At 41.8% G+C, this 21,919-nt stretch overlaps 1 protein-coding gene across 2 annotated transcripts in view; it reads left to right on the top strand.

Moving 5' to 3' along the window:
• Positions 1-21,919, top strand: part of TXLNB (taxilin beta) — a 31,947-nt gene that overhangs the window by 4,399 nt on the left and 5,629 nt on the right. The window contains exons 2-7 of one of the 2 annotated variants that reach the window (XM_070733633.1): positions 1,555-1,646; positions 2,234-2,404; positions 6,135-6,329; positions 12,065-12,184; positions 19,167-19,241; positions 20,265-20,357. In XM_070733633.1, the coding sequence (XP_070589734.1) occupies positions 2,273-2,404; positions 6,135-6,329; positions 12,065-12,184; positions 19,167-19,241; positions 20,265-20,357 (615 nt within the window). In that variant the 5' untranslated portion in view covers positions 1,555-1,646; positions 2,234-2,272. The remainder of the gene's footprint in view (positions 1-1,554; positions 1,647-2,233; positions 2,405-6,134; positions 6,330-12,064; positions 12,185-19,166; positions 19,242-20,264; positions 20,358-21,919) is intronic. The other variant, XM_070733634.1, reaches the window with a different exon arrangement.

Here is a 21,919-nt window from a genome sequence, read left to right as displayed (position 1 = left end):
ACCCCAATAAGTATAGTTCTGTTTCATCTGTCAAAAAATTCCTATTATAAATGAAGGCATAGATAGATAGATAGATAGATAGATAGATAGATAGATAGATAGATAGATAGATAGGTAGGTAGGTAGGTAGGTAGGTAGGTAGGTAGGTAGGTAGGTAGGTATATAGATAGACAGACAGACAGACAGACAGACAGACAGATCTATAGTAGTCTCCCTTCCTTTTCATTATCAGCAAAATATGTTACACACACACACACACACACACATGTCACATATTTTTGCTGAAGTTTAAAATTAAGGGAGACTAGAATAGATTTATTTCGGCCTTGTTCTAGCCTCATCAGCTAGCCATACCCTCACTGGGATTTGAACCTGCAGCCTTTGCCTTATAAGGCAGAAAATTAACCTCTAGGCTACAGTATCTAATCTCTTCAGCTTTGTAGCAGGGAAGTGTTATATGTTTTTTTCTGTAGAATCATTCTGGTATACCCAAATATGGGAGAAGCTAATGCTTCTTTTATAAATATATATACATATATATTAGGATCGAATCTAAGTCTCAGAAACAGAGGTTCTCTGAGGATGGGAAGCATAGAAAACTAAATCTCTGGTCCCAGTTACCGACTCCGGTTCCTATCATTTTCACCAATGTCCTGTGAATCGGCTGACCCGAAATATTTTGTCACATATGATAATATGTTTCATTCCCTTTTCCACATTTCCAACATTTACTTGAAACATTCTTGCCCATTGATAGTTTCACAGTTGTCAAATACCATCTATACATCCATTTGTAAAAACTTTATCTTAAATTATTACACGAAGTGAATTTAATTTTGATTGAATTCTATTCCAAAGAGACAAAGGGCTTTCCCCAACCCTTTCATGTAGATATTAATCTGCATAGGGAACAAGAATTATATAGAACATGATTTGCTAGGAAATTGAATAGCAATACAAAATAATACTATTTTGTAGCTAAGCCCTAATCCAAGTCTACGGAGAGGGGCAGTATACAAATCTAATAGATAGATAGATAGATAGATAGATAGATAGATGGATGGATGGATGGATGGATGGATGGATGGATGGATGGATGGATGGATGGATGGATGGATGGATGGATGGATGGATGGATAGATAGATAGATAGATAGATAGATAGATAGATAGATAGATAGATAGATAGATAATCATAAAAGCTAAAATCACTGCAACAGGATTGAAAAATAGGGCCAAACACTAAGGGACATCCTAAAATTATAATATTAACATCTAGGTTTCTGTATTCTTTTAGCTTGTCGTCCTACAAAATGTAATTATTTTAATTCGTGGATAAAAAATGAGTATAAAATTTCTGCAGCAATAGAAAGGAGACCAAAGGCATGCGTCATCAGTAGGTGTTCTATGCATCAGCTTCCTGATCTTTTAAAATATAGAATCAATAAAATGAATTAGTCACAGTTTTCAGATTAAAATATATTCATACAAACCTAATTTGGTCTGATGCATTCTCACTTTGATCATGACCACTTATCCTATTTTCCTGATCCAGGAAAGGAAGCTACCCTGCTGATACAACATCTGACCAAGCTGAATACATCACAAGAGAAATTGGAGCTCTTATTTAAGAAGTATGCGGAACTGGTTAGTATGAACCTCCAAACTGTTTAAAAACATGTCTTACATGGTTCAAAATGACCAGATTGCAACTGGAAACAGATACAGTATCATTTTAAGATCCCTGACTTAAAGCATTGAAAAAATCATCTTAAATTTAGGGAATGGAAGATTACGGCATTCATTTGTGTTATACTATTTAAGAAGTATCATCAATCATGCTTTTGATAGAGTAAATAGAGGTACAGGTGAGTCCATTTAGCAATATTTCATCTGTTCCTTCCATTGGAGACACTTAATATTGGCTTTATATATGTATGATAAGGTATCTAACCAATGGTAGTATTCAAATTATTTCCCGAACGGTTCTGTGGGCATGGCTTCGTGGGCAGGTTGAGTGACTGAGGGGCGACACCTTGCTTTGAGTGACTCTAGTTGACCACTCCCACTCAGTCACATGACATCACCACCATGCCATGCCGACAGTACCTGGTAGGAAAAAAATTGATTCCAAATATTCATGTTAATTGAAGTGGGAGTCATTAAATGCCTTAGAACAGCCTTGTCCCAAGATTTCTTGTTTTGCTTATTTATTCTTGTTCATATACTTTCAGTTGGAAGAACATCGTTCTGAACAAAAAAAGCTGAAGTACATGCAGAAAAAACAGGCCCAGATCATGAAGGAGAAAGACCAATTACAGAGTGAACACAGCAGAGCCATTCTAGCCCGGAGCAAATTGGAGAGTCTTTGTAGAGAACTCCAAAGACACAACAAAACCCTGAAGGTAATGAGAAGAGAAGATCTTTAGGAGAGTGTCAGAAGGAAAAGTTAAGCTCCCTTGGTATCCTTAGTTGTTTCACAATAGACTGTTAAGGATCTTTCACTCTTAAATCTCGGACATCAGTAGCAAAAAATGCATGGTTTCCTGCTTCTGTATTATAATAATACTAATAATAATACTAATACTACTAATAATACTGTGTTTCCCCAATAGTAAGGCAGTGTCTTACTATCTTTTTACCCCCAAAAGCCCCACTGTGTCTTACTTTGGGGGTATGTCTTATATTGTCCCGGGCACCGGGGCCGGCTCGTCTTCGGGCTTCGGCCCGGGTGAGGCCTCTTCTCCTCCGGGCGGGCGGCGTTAGGCAGCGTTGAGCGGCAGGCGCGGCTGCCCGTCAGGCCCGGCCTCCATCCCTCCTGCGCCATGGCGGGGCCAGTCCACGATGCGCGTCCTGGCGGCACCCAGCTGGCCAGCTCCGGAGGCTACGGCTCCTCCCGCTGCTGCCCAACGCCGAGGATGCCCTGCGCCCAGCCCGGCTACGGCAGCAGGCAGGCAGGCAGCCCCAGGCGCGGCAGGGAGAGCAAAGGCGGCTTCGGCCCGAGCGAGGCCTCTTCTCCTCCAGGCGGGGGGCGTTAGGCGGCGTTGTGTGGCAGGCGCGGCTGCCCGCATCCTGGGGGTGCCCGGCTGGCCAGCTCCGGAGGCTGCGGCTCCTCCCGCTGCTGCCCAACACCGAGGATGCCCCGCACCCAGCCCGGCTATGGCAGCAGGCAGGCAGGCCAGCCCCAGGCGCGGCGGGGAGAGCAAAGGCGGCGGCGGGAGTAGCGGACGCCTCCCTCGCTTTTAGTACCGTGTTTCCCCAAAAGTAAGACATATGTCTTACTTTCGGGGTATGGCTTATATTAGCCGACCCCCCCTGAAAACCCCCCATATGTCTTACAATCGGGGGGGTCTTACTATCGGGGAAACACGGTAATAGTAATAATAGTAATAATAATAATGATAATAATAATAGTAGTAGTAATAATAATAGTAATAATAGTAATAATAATAATAATAATAATAATAATAATAATAATAATAATTTGTATTAGATTTGTATACCGCCCCTCTCCAAAGACTCGGGGTGGCATACAAATTGTATGTAAACTGTACTCTGGAAAGAATTGAAGCCTGCTCCTGTATTATGCCTAATTTAATTTTGTCCTCTGGATTCCCACTTTTATCTAAAATAACTGCAGCCTGATTTAGAAATATAACTCAGATGTATTCCATTGGCAATGCATGGAAACTGGTGCTGTGTTATAATGCTTTTCTTCAGTTCTAAGTGCATCAACAAAGTGCGAGGTATATGAATGGACACGTTTGGGTCGGGGTGAGTTCTGGATTCCTCTTCTGCTGCTGCTGATCCGCTCAGGGACGTGCCATAGACAGTGATGGGCCGCTCTTCTTGCCTTCTACCGGAGCTCCCTCAGAGACTGTTGCGGGTGCACTCGTGCCGATCGGTGCGAGACACACGCGAGAGTGAGATTTTGGCTATTTTCACCAATATTTTTGCTTCCACGCATGCGCGGAAGCAAAAAAACAGTGAAAATAGCTGAAATCATGCTCTCGCGGTCACACTCATGTGACATTTGGCTTGCTGTGCATGTGCAAAAGCCAAATCTCATGTGGGGGCATGTTGGGAGCAATCAGCTGTGCACGCATCCGGAATTTTCCTATCGGAGCCATGCAACTGGGAGCACCGACTGCTGCCCGCCATTGGCCATAGAGGCACAGTATTTTAAAAAACTTCTGTGAATGCACAGAAGCAAAAAACAAGCTGGCGACACCTATGATGCCGCTGGGAGGAGCAGCTCAAGGGTATGGCAGGCTTGGGTCACTGCCAGTTCTAACGATTCATGCTTCCATGTTACTACTGGGTCTATAGATCTGGTCCGAACTTGGAAGAACCCACCTCTGGTTTGGGTGAGTTCAGTTCAGTTAAAACAATATTAATTCCTCAAGAAACCCATAAAATAGTCAATAATGCAACTAAAGAAATCTCATGTAGACCACTATTACATCATTGCTCCTTCCAGCTTTAAGATGCCAAAGGTAATGCAAATGCATGTTCCTAGCTGCAGAAGTGGCTACATTTGATGTAAATTAACGTGAAGTGAATTAAAGCAGTATCCCAAAGTATAAGCTCGGATAGATGACAACCCTTAATCATCCTTGGCTGATCTCAGAAAACTAAAGATGGACCTACCTGATATTCGGGTGGAAAGGCACCAAGAAATCATAGGACCATATGTTACACATACGTAGGATCATACATTACACAGAGAAGATTTTTTTAAAAATCTTGGAGGAGCAACAATTTCCATAAAATTATAGCGTTTCCATATGTGTTTCCATGAACAATGCTACCTTACTTTAATCCTAGAAATCTGGTGTTTTCTTATACAGTGATACCTTGTCTTACAACCTTAATTGGTTCTGGGACGAGGTTCTTAAGGTGAAAAGTTTGTAAGACGAAACAATGTTTCCCATAGGAATCCATGGAAAAGCGATTAATGCATGCGAGCCCAAAATTCACCTCTTTTGCCAGCCGAAGCGCCTGTTTTTGTGCTGCTGGGATTCCCCTGAGGCTCCCCTCCATGGGACACCCCACCTCCGGACTTCTGTGTTTTTGCGATGCTGCAGGGGAATCCCAGCGGGGGAATCCCAGCATCGCAAAAATGAGCGCTTCGCTGGCAACACAAGTCCGGAGGTCGGGGTTTCCCAGCAAAGGGAGCATCAGTGAAATTGCAGCATTGCAAAAACACAGAAGTCCTCGACCCCACCTCCGGAGCGCTGTGTTTTTGTGATGCTGCTATTTCACTGAGGCTCCCCTTGCTGGGAAACCCCACCTCCGGACTTCCGTTGCCAGCAAAGCACCCATTTTTGCGCTACTGGGATCCCCCTGCAGCATTACAAAAATATGGAAGTCCAGAGGGGGGGTTTCCATGGAGAGGAGCCTCAGGAGAATCCAAGCAGCACAAAAATGGGTGCTTCACTGGTAACGGAAGTCTGGAGGCGGGGCATCCCAGTGGCAGCGGTGGGTTTGTAAGGTGAAAATAGTTTGTAAAAAGAGGCAAAAAAGTCTTAAACCCTGGGTTTGTATCTCAAAAAGTTTGTATGACGAGGTGTTTGTAAGACAAGGTATCACTGTACTCCCTTGAGCCCTACAAGCGGGGAGGGAACCAACCTAGAATTAATTTCCCGACTGTTAGAATAATTAGTCAGGGGAACAGCTTGCCTCCAGAAGTTGTGGGTGCTCCATCACTGGAGGTTTTAAAGAAGAGATTGTACAACCATTTGCCTGAAATAGTATAGAATAGTGGTTCTCAACCTGTGGTTGAGGTCCACAAAGGCTTGAAGAAATGTTATGATTTAAATCTTAAATTAATCTTGGGGATTCATCATCCATGGCCACAAAAGGTATTGTAAAAGAGGGTCCGTGGTGAAGAACATGTTGAGAACTACAGTATATAGAGTTTTCTGCTTGAGCAGGAGATTGGACCAGAAGATCTCCAAGGTCTCTTCCAGTTCTGTTATTCTGTTAAAAGAAACCAAAAGGCCATTTGCTCATTGCCAGTACAATACAATTAGGATAGCAGCTGTTGAAGGAGAATAGGAATCTGCTTTTCTATTTTTTCCTGGATGAGGATGCAATGATGGAGAGGGGTGACCCAATTGTTGCATTATACAGGAGGAGACTCTTCAGCGAGCCAGAGAAGACGAAGAAAAGAGGAAAGAGATCACGAATCATTTCCAAAGCACACTGAACGATATCCAAGCACAGATTGAGCAGCAAAGTGAGAGGAACATGAAGCTGTGCCAGGAAAATTCTGAGCTGGCAGAGAAACTGAAAAGCATCATTGATCAGTATGAAGTCAGAGAGGAGGTAAGAGAAATGTGACAAGTAGTCTTTGTTTAATAATAATAATAATTATTATTATTATTATTATTATTATTATTATTATTATTATTTATTAGATTTGCATGCCGCCCCTCTCCGCAAACCCTCTCGGTTTAGTGACTGCCTCGAAGAGCAATCGTTTGCAGTTACATCCGTGGTATTTAAAAAGGGAACTCCGCGACCAGTCCTTTCATTTATGACCTTCACAGGTCTGTAGAGGAAAAGAAAACTGTAATATTCCAGTTTTCACAGTAATATCACATTTTAATTTAGTGACACTTCACTAAACAACCAAGTGACTAATTCCAATTATGGTTGCTATATGAGGACTACCTTCACTCTCTAGGACAGTAATGGCAAAACATTTATTTATTTATTTATTTATTTATTCATTCATTCATTCATTCATTCACTCACTCACTCACTCACTCACTCAGTCATTCACTCACTCATTCATTCATTCATTTATTTATTTATTAGATTTGTATGCTGCCCCTCTCCGTAGACTCGGGGCGGCTAACAACAGTAAAAAGACAATATGAACAAATCTAATATTAAAAGTAATGTAAAAAAACCCCAATTTAAGAAACCAGTCATACATACAGACATACCATGCATAAATTTTATAAGCCTAGGGGGGAGGGAATACCTCAATTCCCCCATGCCTGACGACAGAAGTGGGTTTTAAGGAGCTTACGAAAGGCAAGGAGGGTGGGGGCAACTCTGATATCTGGGGGGAGTGGGTTCCAGAGGGTCGGGGCCGCCACAGAGAAGGCTCTTCCCCTGGGTCCCGCCAAATGACATTGTTTAGTCAACGGGACCCGGAGAAGGCCAACTCTGTGGGACCTAACTGGTTGCTGGGATTCGTGCAGCAGAAGACGGTCCTGGAGATATTCTGGTCCGATGCCATGAAGGGCTTTATAGGTCATAACCAACACTTTGAATTGTGACCGGAAACTGATCGGCAACCAATGCAGACTGCGGAGTGTTGGTGTGACATGGGCATATTTAGGAAGGCCCATGATAGCTCTCGCAGCTGCATTCTGCACGATCTGAAGTTTCCGAACACTTTTCCCTTGGGTGCCAAAAAGGTGCGCTTGTCGCGTGCCCATACCCATAATACAATGTCCTTTCCCCCCCCCATGCATGCACGCACAACTCCCATGCACTCCACCCCCACCCCCCGCCCCGCACGCAAGCAGGCCTCACTGAAGCCTCTGGAATTCCAGTAGGCCCGTTGAGCCCTTTTTCCTCCTCCCCAATGGGCCCACCAGAAGTTCAGAAGCAAACATCTGGTAGGCCCATTAGACCATTCAGGTTTTCCTGAAGCTTGGGGAGGGTGAAAATGGCCTTTCTGCACTCTTCAGAAGGCTGAAAATCAGCTGCCCAATGTGCACATATGACTCCACGTGTCACCTGTGGCACGCATACCATAGGTTCGCCATCACAGCTCTAGCATGTTTCCCCAGAGTTGAGAATTATGCCTAGCCTTAAGGCACTGGGGAAATAGTAACTATCCTTCAGTCTCAGACTATAAATGTTTATTTTTTATTTATTTATTTATTAGATTTCTATGCCGCCCTATTCCTCGGACTCCGGGGCGGCTGTTACAGGTATTTTGCAAATTATGCAAAATTATGCAAATTGGTAAGGATTTATTGCTCTTGGATTTTCAAGTTTCAAGTTCAAGTTCAAATTTTATTGGATTTATATGCCGCCCCTCATGTATGAAAATATACAATAAAATCCAATACTAAAAGCAAATTAAAACCCCTTAATATATAAAAACCAAACATACATACAAACATACCATGTATACAGTTGTAACGGCCTAGGGATAGAAAAAAGTTTTAATTCCCCCATGCCTGGCGGCAGAGGTGGGTTTTAAGCAGCTTACGAAAGGCAAGGAGGGTGGGGGCAGTTCTAATCTCTGGGGGGAGTTGGTTCCAGAGGGCCGGGGCTGCCACAGAGAAGGCTCTTCCCCTGGGCCCCACCAAGCAACATTGTTTAGTTGACGGGACCCGGAGAAGACCCACTCTGTGGGACCTAACTGGCCGCTGGGATTCGTGCGGCAGAAGGCGGTCCCTGAGGTAATCTGGTCCAGTGCCATGAAGGGCTTTATAGGTCATAACCAACACTTTGAATTGTGACCGGAAACTGATCGGCAACCAATGCAGACTGCGGAGTGTTGGTGTGACATGGGCATATTTAGGGAAGCCCATGATTGCTCTCGCAGCTGCATTCTGCACGATCTGAAGTTTCCGAACACTTTTCAAAGGTAGCCCCATGTAGAGAGCGTTACAGTAGTCGAGCCTCGAGGTGATGAGGGCATGAGTGACTGTGAGCAGTGACTCCCGGTCCAGATAGGGTCGCAACTGATGCACCAGGTGAACCTGGGCAAACGCCCCCCTCGCCACAGCTGAAAGATGTTTCTCTCATGTGAGCTGTGGATCGAGGAGGACGCCCAAGTTGCAGACCCTCTCTGAGGGGGTCAATGATTCTCCCCCCAGGGTGATGGACGGACAGATGGAATTGTCCTTGGGAGGCAAGACCCACAGCCACTCCGTCTTGTCTGGGTTGAGTTTGAGTTTGTTGACACCCATCCAGGCCCCAACAGCCTCCAGGCACCGGCACATCACTTCCACTGCTTCGCTGACTGGACATGGGGTGGAGATGTATAGCTGAGTATCATCGGCATATTGATGATACCTCACCCTATGCCCTTGGATGATCTCACCCAGCGGTTTCATGTAGATGTTAAATAGCAGGGGGGAGAGGACCGACCCCTGAGGCACCCCACAAGGGAGAAACCTAGAGGTCGACCTCTGACCCCCCACTAACACCGACTACGACCGACCGGAGAGGTAGGAGGAGAACCACTGAAGGACAGTGCCTCTCACTCCCAACCCCTCCAGCCGGCGCAGAAGGATACCATGGTCGATGGTATCGAAAGCTGCTGAGAGGTCAAGAAGCACCAGGACAGAGGACAAGCCCCTGTCTCGGGCCCGCCAGAGATCATCCATCAACGCGACCAAAGCAGTTTCCGTGCTGTAGCCGGGCCTGAATACAGACTGCTGAGGACCTAGATAATCGGCTTCTTTCAAGGACCACTGGAGTTGGAGCACCACCACCTTCTCGATAACCTTCCCCACAAAGGGAAGGTTGGAGACTGGACAGTAGTTATTAAGCACGGCTGGGTCCAGGGAAGGATTCTTGAGGAGGGGGCGCACAAGTGCCTCCTTATAAAGGGCTGGAAAGGACCCCCTCCCCAAGGAGGCATTGACAATCTCCTGGGCCCAGCTCCGTGTCACCTCTCGACTGGCCGAAACCAACCAAGAGGGACACGGATCCATTAAACAGGTGGTGGAGCTCGCAGCTCCAATGGCCTTGTCCACTTCATCAGGTGTCACCAAGTCAAACTCCTCCCAGACAGATGGACAAAGACATTTAGCCCCAGTCACCTCGACTGACTCGTTGTCAGTTGACTCTGTTTTACAATTGGAGTCGAGGTCCGCTCGGATCCGAGCGATTTTATCAGCAAAAAACGTGTTAAAGTCCTCAGCACTGCTCTGTAAGGGCTCCCCAACTCCCCCCTGATTAAGAAGGGAGCGGGTCACCCTAAACAGAGCAGCCGGGCGGTCCAGCTATACTAAATCTAAACAGGCTAAGATCATGATGGCAAATCTATGGCACGCCTGCCTGAAGTGGCACATGGAGCCATGTTGCATGGCACACGTGACATCTCCGGTTCCTGTTCCAAGTTTCTGGTGTGTAGGTGCATGCAACAATCAGCTGGACTTCATGTGAGCGGCAGTGCCGGAAACCGGAAGAGCTGGTCCTCCATTTTCCAGAGTGAGCATGTGCGCCAGCCAGCTGATCAGTGATTACACATGTGCAGCAGTAACCAGACGACTTGCTGATTGGAAGTTCATTTCTCCTGGGTAGCTCCTCTTCCTGGTCATGGCCTAGACCAGTGGAAAGCGAACATATGACATGGGTGCCACAGGTGGCATGTGGAGTCATATCTGCTGGCACGCGAGCTGTTGCCCTATCTCAGATGCAACTTGCATGTGTGTGCCAGCCAGCTGATTTTTGGCTCACACAGAGGCTCTAGGAGGGCATTTTTGACTTCCAGAGACCCTCCAGGGAGGATGGGGAGACATTTTTACCTTCCCCCGGCTCCAGGGAAGCTTTGGAGCTTTGGGATGGTGAAACACAAGCCTACTGAATCCCAGTGACTGATTAGGTCCCACAGAGTTGGCCTTCTCCAGGTCCCATTGACTAAACAACATTGTCTGGCAGGTCCCAGGGGAAGAGCCTTCTCTGTGGCGGCTCCAACTCTCTGGAACCATATCCCACTGGAGATTAGAACTGCCCCCACCCTCCTTGCCTTCCGTAAACTCCTTAAAACTCACCTCTGTCATCAGGCATGGGGGAATTGAAGCTTTCCCCCTCCCTCCCCCCGAGCCTATATAATTTATGTATGGTGTGTCTGTGTGTATGTCTGGTCTAATAATGGGGGTTTTTTAAATGTTTTTAAATTTATTAGATTTGTTATTAATTGTCTTATTGTATGCTGCGAGCCACCCCGAGTCTACAGAGAGGGGCGACATACAAATCTAAATAATAATAATAATAATAATAATAATAATAATAATAATAATAATAATAATAATACTGGTCCCACCAGAAGTTGGGAAACAGGCCACTTCCGGTCTCCAGTGTGCCTCTGGGGAGTGGGGAAAGCTATTTTTGCCCTCCCCGGGCATTGAATTATGGCTGTGGGCACTCTCACATGCACAATAGCACATGCGCACGCTCTTTCAGCACCCGAGGAAAAACAGGTTTGCCATCCCTTTTCAGCACTCGGTGCCATGCACATGCTCCCTTTACGGCACTGGTCCAAGCTATACTTTGGACTACTAGTGCTTTTGCCTATCACGTTTTGCCGTATTGTGCCTTTATGATGAGTTATTGAAATGGGTCTTGTTTTGGGATTTTTTCCATCTCCTCCCTAAAGAATAGAGCTATTACTATTGTTTTGTTATGTGTTCCCCCCTTCACTGCAGCTAACATGCCATAGAACCTTTTATCCAGTCTCAATACTCGTAGTTTAATCATTCTTTTTCATTTTTATTTAAACAACTAATGTATTTATTCAACAACCCTGAGGGTCAGTAAGTTAATTGAAGCCCATGAAGTGTTGTTTTATTGCTGATTGAGTTTGCCTCCATTATAGGTTTTTGTATGGTTGTACTTGGATGTTTATTTTGGTATTGTGCTTTTTATGTAATGTTAGTCACCTAGGGTTGCTATGGTGAAATGTGCAGCCATATAAATTGAATAAATAAATATATCCTGTAAAATAAACATGTTTGGAAAGCTACATGTGAATTTCAGCAGCTCTAACGAAATTATGATGCATAAACTATTTACTTGATCTTCTGTAGCTTATAATTTCACAGTTGTTTTTATAGGCTTAATATCTTTAAATAATTTAAAAATCTAAACAACCTCTTTCCAACAAACAGAAGTTGAAATAATTTTGCAACACTTCGGCTATTTTACATATGTTGCTAACAGAGAAATTCTGTACTTGTCTATTCAAAAATATTTCCCAATGAGACAGCATCCCAAATTCATAGAGCTGCAGTGTTAATGATATACTCTACATTCCCTCCATCTCTGTATCTGTCTCTCTCTCTCTTTTCCCCTTCCAGCATCTTGATAAAATATTTAAGCACAGGGAACTTCAGCAGAAACTGATAGATGCCAAGTTGGAACAGTCACAAGAGGTCATGAAAGAAGCTGAAGACCGACATCAGCGAGAAAAGGAATATGTACTCATTTTTTTTCTTCAGTTGTTTATGTATAGTTCATGTTCACCTTTGAAATGTTTGTTTGCTTATTTAGAAACATAGAAGTCTGACGGCAGAAAAAGACCTCATGGTCCATCTAGTCTGCCCTTATACTATTTTCTGTATTTTATCTTAGGATGGATATATGTTTATCCCAGGCATGTTTAAATTCAGTTACTGTGGATTTACCAACCACGTCTGCTGGAAGTTTGTTCCAAGGATCTACTACTCTTTCAGTAAAATAATATTTTCTCATGTTGCCTTTGATCTTTCCCCCAACTAACTTCAGATTGTGTCCCCTTGTTCTTGTGTTCACTTTCCTATTAAAAACACTTCCCTCCTGGACCTTATTTAACCCTTTAACATATTTAAATGTTTCGATCATGTCCCCCCTTTTCCTTCTGTCCTCCAGACTATACAGATTGAGTTCATTAAGTCTTTCCTGATACGTTTTATGTTTAAGACCTTCCGCCATTCTTGTAGCCCGTCTTTGGACCCGTTATTTGTTTGATATTGTGCCCTTTATTTTTTACAACGCGAGTTGGTGTATAAAATGTTCCTGTCTTCTCTCCACAACATTAACTTTCTGAGGTTGGACTGAGATAGAACAAATGGCCCCAAGTTGCCCAGAAGGCTTTCATGCCTGAGGCCTATAATTTATTTATTTTATTTATTTATTTATTTTGTCCAATACGCAATAATACACAATGAAGGGTAATAGAGGACACCTTCGAGGAAAGAGAATTAGAGAAAGAATAGAAGAGAGAGTATAGGATAAAATAATCAATGAGAGAATAGAAGAAAGATATAGGGATAGAACAGAAGATATATGGGATATAGGAGAGACAATATAGGAGAGACAATAGGACAGGACGCTTATGTACGCCCCTTACTGACCTCTTAGGAATCTGGAGAGGTCAACCATGGACAGTCTAAGGTAAAATGTTGGGGGTTAGGGGATAATACTACAGAGTCCGGTAATGAGTTCCATGCTTCAACAACTCTATTACTCTTTCTCTCTCTCTCTCTCTCTCTCTCTCTCTCTCTCTCTCTCTCTCTCTCTCTCTCTCTCTCTCCCTCCCTCCCTCCCCCTCCCTCCCTCCCTCCCTCCCTCTCTCTCTCTCTCTCTCTCTCTCTCTCTCACACACACACACACACACACACACTGGAAGCAATGATATTTCCCCTTAGGACAGGTGTCAAGGTTCCAGGTAACATCCATATTTAAATCAGAGTCCAAGTCAAGATAATCCTCAAAGTTCCAATTTATTTCTGGATTCATCCTGGCACCTACACTGGGAAACCCAAATCTGAGCTTCCCAACCAGTAGAAAGTTCACATGCCTTGCCCTCCACCCATAAACCTGTCACCTTGCCCACTCAGGTTGTGCTAGCGTAGCAACTCCTCCTCCCACTTCAGCCCAGGTGGTGGACATATGATGGCCTTGAACTTCTCAACAGAATGCTTTGTGACTGCATCTGCCCCCTCATGAAATCACCCCTCCCAAGTTCCCATAAACATCAGGCCTTGTTTATTTCACCAACTTCTTCACCAGCTTGACACATGATGTAACACAACTTTTCCCCCTTTGCTAAAATGGGTGGGTGTGGCCAGCACTTGCGGAGTCTGCGGAGAGGGGCGACATACAAATCTAATAAATAATAATAACAATAACAATAATAATAATAATATTTGATGCATCTGCCCCGCAGAATGTGAGCTTGACATCCCTGACTTAGGAGCTCCAGGTGTATCTAAAGTCCTCTTTTTTTTCCCCTCTGGAATTTTGTGATTACTATAAATTGAGTTACTATATGATCTATCCAGAGATTGCTTAACTCCATAACTGAGTAACATATTGAACCCATATTCTTCCTATCCAATCTAGTACAGCTTGTCCTCATTTAACATGCTCGGTGACCACTTGAAGTTACAATAGTGCTGAACCATTATATGATACTAATGATAGGTTCTTTTACTTAGTTGTAAACAAGTAGATCCATTGACAAGGTGCCTATGTTTAGATTAAAAATGTCTCAATAGGTTATGATTCAAAAATTCATTTGAATGTTTAACAGATTTTGCAATAGTATCTACAGCATAATATATTCTTTGCAGCATACCAAATGAGGAAAAAGCTGATCATTAGATTTTGTATCAGGCCAAACTGCTTTTGCTTTGAAATTGCTTAAACTTGCAATTTGAATTAGCAGCAGAATAACCCTGCTGCCTCCTGGTGGCATTAATGGTTATTTGCGGCTTCATGGCATGCAATCCAAGCAGCTTAATTCTCTTATAATTTAAAATAATTTTTAAAAGTATTGATCATATTCAAAACATAAGTAATGAAATGCTCACAATTTAAATATCCTTTAACCCAAACTTTGGTAAATATTGTTCAGTTGAAAAAATTCCTTTCTACATTTGTTTCAAAATTTATGTTTCCCAGAAACACAGAAACAATTTTAATTTTTCATTGCATAACGCTGTGGTTATGTGACATGCTCCAGGAAATAAGATAAAAAAGAAACTGATTCAATACAAAAATTGAATCTGGTTTTATTTGCATTAATTTTATTTACATTAAAATTAGGAGCATACTACTTAAACATAGTTAATAATTAACCACTTCCATGAATATAATTTCCTTCCATTCAGATGAAAAACCACAATCTAATATGAGCTTTTAATAGAAACAATAGTTTTACGGCTCATATATCAGAATTGGACAACTCGCCATAGCCAATCCTCTGCGGCCAACTCACCATAGCCATCTTGTTGCAGGACAACTTCCCATGGGGTTCATTTAGTTGCTTTTATTTTTGCTGACCACGTTTTCGTCAACATTATTTTATCTCTTGTATTAAAGGGAATCATTCCTATAACTACCAGCTTTTGTAATGCTTTGATGAATAAGAAAAAGAACTAATCAATGTTGAATTGGCCCATGGCAAGATGGCCCATGGTGAGTTGGCCATGGCAAGTTGTCCGACAGTGAGTTTGGCTGCTGCAAGCAGGATGCCAGTGAGCCAGTGGCGAGTTGACCTAGTCATTAGATGAGTGCAGTGCACTCTACATGAAGCTCTTCTTGAAGATTATTTGGAAACCTCGCTTGATACCAAAAAGCAGTAACATGGTCAGTTGTGTGTTGTGTGTTCTCCTAGGACAGGACAGGTTGCACTCCTGTTTCCCAAGCTGCACTGGTTGCCAGTTTACTTCCAGGTCCATTTCAAAGTGCTGGTTTTAACCTTTAAAGCCCTTCATGGCATTAGAGCAGATTACATGAAGGACCACTTCTGCCCATTTGTATCAGCCCACCCCATTGATGATGAGGATGATGATGTTCGTCTATAGTTTTCGAAGAGGACCTTGACATCTTGGAGGGGATGTAAAGACTTGCGCGTGAATTGGGTTAAAGCGAAGGAGAGGTGCGCGTAGTCAGCCCCACTCTCTCTTTTTTATTTTTTATTTATTTATTTTGTCCAATACACAATAATATACAATGAAGCTTATAGAGATATAGTAGAGAAGATATAGGAGATATAGGAGAGACAATAGGACAGGGGACAGAAGGCACTCTAGTGTACTTATGTACGCCCCTCACTGACCTCTTAGGAATCTGGAGAGGTCAACTGTGGATAGTCTAAGGGTAAAATGTTGGGGGTTAGTGGGTGATACTACGGAGTCCAGTAATGAGTTCCATGCTTCAACAACTCGATTACTAAAGTCATATTTTTACAGTCAAGTTTGGAGCGGTTAATATTAAGCTTGAATCTGTTGTGTGCTCTTGTGTTGTTGTGGGCAACGTGACAAATTTCCAAGATTCCATCTTGCTCCAAATAGCAACACAAGAGTCAAGACAGTTGGAGATGGACTGGGCGCAGTGGTTCACCAGGGCATCTTTTGTATCTTGCCGTGCCCTTAGTGTACCACATCGCTTACAGAGGCCGCCTTCATGACCGTTATCCTAATCCAAGGATAGGCAAAGTTGGCTCTTCTATGACTTGTGGACTTCAGCTCCCAGAATTCCTGGGCCAATGATACTAGCTCAGGAATTCTGGGAGTTGAAGTCCACATGTCATAGAAGAGCCAAATTTGCCTACCTCTGTCCTAATCTAATAGATTTCATCTGCCCAGTTCGCCAGAATCTGTCTTCACATGCTCAGTGATATAGGGACTTGTCTATCCTACCCCATTAGATCACAGAGAGAAGGCATGTCATGGATACCTTGGCCAAGGAACTACATTTGGTAGCTCCTAGGAGACATGCCTTCTCTGCTGTGGCACCTGCTTTACAGAATATGCTTCCTCCTGAAATTAGATTGGCCACACCCCTTTTGATTTTTTGAACAGCTGTGCAGATTTGGTTATGCTGTCAAGTCTGGGGCTGCTAGAGAATCAAAGTAACTTCACTGTTGAGGGAGGCCATTTTTATCCTCTACTACAGTGTTTCCCAACTTTGGCAACTTGAAGGTATCTGGACTTCAACTCCCAGAATTCCCCAGCCAGCATTCGCTGGCTGGAGAATTCTGGGAGTTGAAGTCCAAATATCTTCAAGTTGCCAAGATTGGGAAACACTGCTCTACTAAACACGATACTATGTTTAAAATCACAATATTTTTGCTTGTATGTGATTTATTACTGTGGATCTTTTTTTAGATTTTTATCTGCTATTATATTGACTGCTTTGTCTGTTGTTTTGTGCCACACAAAGTTCCCTTTGGTGAGATGGGCAGCTATATAAATTTGATTAATAAATAACAATGAAATAATGTTAGCCCTTCTTTATTTCTTGAAGCAGACAAGAACAACCAACTGCATTCAGCAATTGTATATTCTTTAGGAGTTGGCCTTCCCTTCTGTCATATTTTATTAATAAAAGCACCAATATCAGCGCAGAATTTTTCTGATTTGGAAAATAACTCCAGGCGATACAATTCTCCTTTAAAAATAAATGCTAATTGAAAATATGGCTTTCAACAGTTGCTTTTATTACAAGTAGCTCCGAGATTTGTCTTGTAAATTAGACCTGTCAAGCTGAGCTATAGAGCAGAGAGGGCAAAATAAAACTCATTAATGAGCCAGAACAGATTATACATAGATGCAGTTTCTGTTCTTTTTGGTTATGGCAGGTAAAAACTAATTCCTCTTCAAATAGGTGGTTATGCAGTTCTGGCAAAACGTTAAGCATTATCAAAATGTGGGTAGTTTGCAGGATTAAGAATTAAATCTGAAATCTAATTTAGAAACATAGAAACATAGAAGACTGACGGCAGAAAAAGACCTCATGGTCCATCTAGTCTGCCCTTATACTATTTCCTGTATTTTTATCTTAGGATGGATATATGTTTATCCCAGGCATGTTTAAATTCAGTTACTGTGGATTTACCAACCACGTCTGCTGCAAGTTTGTTCCAAGGATCTACTACTCTTTCAGTAAAATAATATTTTCTCATGTTGCTTTTGATATTTCCCCCAACTAACTTCAGATTGTGTCCCCTTGTTCTTGTGTTCACTTTCTTATTAAAAACACTTCCCTCCTGAACCTTATTTAACCCTTTAACATATTTAACCTCAGAATAATTAGTATTTGTCACCCTACGTTAATTACCGGTAATAGTAGTTCGCTCTGCTTTGCTATCACCCTTATCACGCTGGTGGTGTTGTTGGTGTTGTTTCCCACCAAAGCAAGGAGGATTTAAAAGGACAAAGTTCTGAAAACCCCATGAAAAGCCATATGAGCACTTAGGTTTATAGTGTCCATGTGCCGCCTCTATGTTGGTTGAGGCAGGCAGGATTCCCTTGGGTACCATTTGTTGGGGGTCGAGGGAAAGGGAGGGTCTTGCCTTCTCTTTCTGCTCAAGATCCCCATGTACAATTGGTGGGCCACTGTCTGACACAGAATGCTGGACTCAATGGGCTTTGGCCTGATTCAGGATGGGTCTTCTTATGTTCTTATAGCACTTATTTTTAAAAAGCATTGCCTAGAGGTGAAGCTGTTCATCTCCCACCAGACAGGTTCTTAGGCAGTGACAGGTGTTTATCAAAATGTAAAGTGTAAAGTAGGATGCTTGGCTACATAGCTAGAGGTATAACAAGCAGGAAGAGGGAGATTGTGATCCCCTTATATAGAGCGCTGGTGAGACCACATTTGGAATACTGTGTTCAGTTCTGGAGACCTCACCTACAAAAAGATATTGACAAAATTGAACGGGTCCAAAGACAGGCTACAAGAATGGTGGAAGGTCTTAAGCATAAAACGTATCAGGAAAGACTTCATGAACTCAATCTGTATAGTCTGGAGGACAGAAGGAAAAGGGGGGACATGATCGAAACATTTAAATATGTTAAAGGGTTAAATAAGGTCCAGGAGGGAAGTGTTTTTAATAGGAAAGTGAACACAAGAACAAGGGGACACAATCTAAAGTTAGTTGGGGGAAAGATCAAAAGCAACGTGAGAAAATATTATTTCACTGAAAGAGTAGTAGATCCTTGGAACAAACATCCAGCAGACGTGGTTGGTAAATCCACAGTAACTGAATTTAAACATGCCTGGGATAAACATATATCCATTGTAAGATAAAATACAGGAAATAGTATAAGGGCAGACTAGATGAACCATGAGGTCTTTTTCTGCCGTCAGTCTTCTATGTTTCTATCTGCTGAGAATTTGACATAGACATCAGAAAGGGCCTCTGGCTACTAAATGCTCAGCTCCCATTCAATAGCTCTGACTCCATCCCAATACAAAGGGATTACAGGGCCATAAAAAGAAAAAACACCTACCATACTGTTACTAGAACCAAAAAAAATGTTTTAAAAAGTGATTTCATATACAGTATTTTGTGCATTCCAGTCACTTCATTAGATACTAATCAAACATGCAATGTTTTACAAGGATTTTTTTTAAAAAAAATTAAATTACTTGATCTTTCAAATGTGTTCATTCTTAAATCCCAAATAGCTACTCAACCAAGCTGCCGAATGGAAACTACAGGCAAAAATGCTGAAGGAACAAGAGACCGTTCTCCGGGCTCAGGTAAAACAAGGCCGTTGTTTCTATTATGTACTTTTTCTAACTGGTCGTGTTCAACATATTAGATGTGTAAATGTGGATAAAATAATTAATAATAATAATAATAATAATAATAATAATAATAATAATAATAACAACAACAACAGCAGAAGCAACAACAATAATAACAACGAGTTGGAAGGAACCTTGGAGGTCTTCTAGTTCAGGCCCCTGCTTAGGTAGGAAACCCTACACTATTTCAAACAAATGATTGTCCAACATTTTCTTAAAAACTTCCAGTGTTAGAGCATCCATTGATTAATTGGTCTAACTGTCAGGAAATTTCTCCCTAGTTCTAAGTTGCTTATCTCCTTGTTTAGTTTCCACCCATTGCTTCTTGTTCTCCCCTCAGGTGCTTTGGAGACTAGGTTGACTCCCTCTTCTTTGTGGCAATTCCTGAGATATTGGTACACTGCTATCATGTCTCACCTAGTCCTTCTTTTAATTAAACTAGACATATCCAGTTCCTGCAACTAGCCTCTAGTCCCCTAATCATCTTTGTCGCTCCTCTGTGCACTTTTCCTAGAGTCTCAACATCCTTTTTGCATCGTGGCGACCAAAACTGAATGCAATAATCCAAATGTGGCCTTACCAAGGCCTTATAAAGTGGTATTAACACTTTATCTTGATTCTATCTCTCTGTTAATGCAGCCCAGAACTACAGTATGTTGGCTTTTTTGGCAACTGCTGTACACTGCTGGCTCATATTTAAATGGTTGTCCCCTAGGACTCCAAGATCTCTCTGTTGCTACTGTTGAGTAAGGTACCACATATATTGTACCTGTGCATTTTGGGTTTTTTGCCTACTGTAAATGTAGAACCTTACTTTTTTCACCACTGAATTTCATTTTGTCAGATAGCACCCAATGTTCAGGTTTGTCAAGTTTGTCAAGATCATTCTGTATTTTGAGCCTATCTTCTTGAGTGCTCCTATTGTGCAATGGTGGGTGTAACTGTCCACTTCCCCCCACCCTCCTTTGATTGCAGCTGACTCTATATTCTGAACGTTTTGAAGAATTTCAGAATACACTAACAAAAAGCAATGAAGTGTTTGCCAACTTCAAGCAAGAAATGGACAAGGTGGGTTACACATTGCATTTCAACCCTAGGGTTTCCATGTTGTTAAATGACACCACTTTCAGTTTGATTTTGTTTGGTTTTCAAGACTTTCCAACATTTTTTTTAATTTATAAAGTTATAACTTCTTTATTGATAATCTAAGGATATGCTGGAACTTAGATTACTCTATCATGTTCCCAGATATTTAGATCAGTTCATTTATTTAGCTTTTGTTATATAAAATCTTGAGTTTTGGTTGTTTGATTTCTCCATTTAAAGAATATAAAATAGGGCTGGAGCTTTCAGGGTTTTAGAAACCACTAAGCAAATAAATAGATTGTTTGGTCATGTGTAGACTGGGAGTAACTATTATGTATGGCATTTTCCAGCCCTTCCATTGATCCTTCAGAGTTCTCCAATGTCACAGCCCTGAAATAGTGACAATTGATGGTACAATTTTCTTCGTGTTTTAGAAAGTGGTGTTTATTTTTAAAAGGCCCTGCAAGGACAGTTACAAAGTTCTGCCCTAGCCATTTCTCAGTGTAGTACAATTCTGCAAACTTTGAGTTTACAGCGTAATATGAAAATGTCCATGTTAGAGCCATAAAAGGTTCATGTTGTAAACATTAAGGCCATTTGTATTACTATGATTTATCTGCAAAACATGGGACTCTGAAGGTCATAGCATTAGCTATAATAAAAATGTATTTATAAACACAACTCCCTATTTTGTTCTAATGCCATCCTTTTAGCTCTCTTGCTTTGTTATCTTCTTGTAAGCATTTTCATTTAGAGATATAAAAAGACTGTGAAGTTCTTGGTTATCAGGTTTATCAAACTGTGAAAGAAACCCTACTGCTAGGAGCCACCGACCATGTTTTAAAAAGCTCAGGAAAGAGTGATCAGTTGATAGAATAATTAATTCATTTGGTTAAATTTATAACAGTTCAGAATGTGGTTAATGGGATAGAATTAAATGGTATTAAACTGAAGAACAGCTTCTTATGAAAAATGTTCCATGCTGACATCAACCTACAAACTATTTAAGAAGTGGATAATCGGCATGTTTCCAGTTTATTCACTGCTTGGAATTATCCACAAAATTGCCACTAAGCTGTCATTGTATTATTCATTAATAATTATATCTGTATTCACAAGCTTATCTTTTGGAACATTACATACAGATTGATATTTACTCTGATTATCTCCCGAAAAAGAAAAAAGAGGAAAGATATTAGTATATAAATGCAATAAGTAAACAAACAAATAAATAAATAAATAAATATGTATTTATTATTCACCTGTGATATTCCCAATAGATATTTTTAATATCTCTAACATGGATTCATAAATCCTTGCACATTTGAACCATTTCTATCTTTATAATGGGACCACAGAAGTCAAAATCAGAATGAATGTTAGGGCTGGCATTAAAACTTGTTTACATACTTTTTGGATATGGAAGCATAGATTTGAATCCCAAAGTACAATTCCAGGAAGGCAGCAGAAAAATTCATTTGCAAGGTGTTTGGATATAAAATATGAAGGTAGTAAAGGGTTTCCTACCATTTGTTCTCTCATCA

The sequence above is a fragment of the Erythrolamprus reginae genome, chromosome 1, assembly GCF_031021105.1.
Source record: "Erythrolamprus reginae isolate rEryReg1 chromosome 1, rEryReg1.hap1, whole genome shotgun sequence".
Classification (NCBI taxonomy): Eukaryota; Metazoa; Chordata; class Lepidosauria; order Squamata; family Dipsadidae; genus Erythrolamprus; species Erythrolamprus reginae.
The sequence above is the reverse complement of the archived record's forward strand: the minus strand, read 5'-3'. Positions and strand labels throughout refer to the sequence as shown.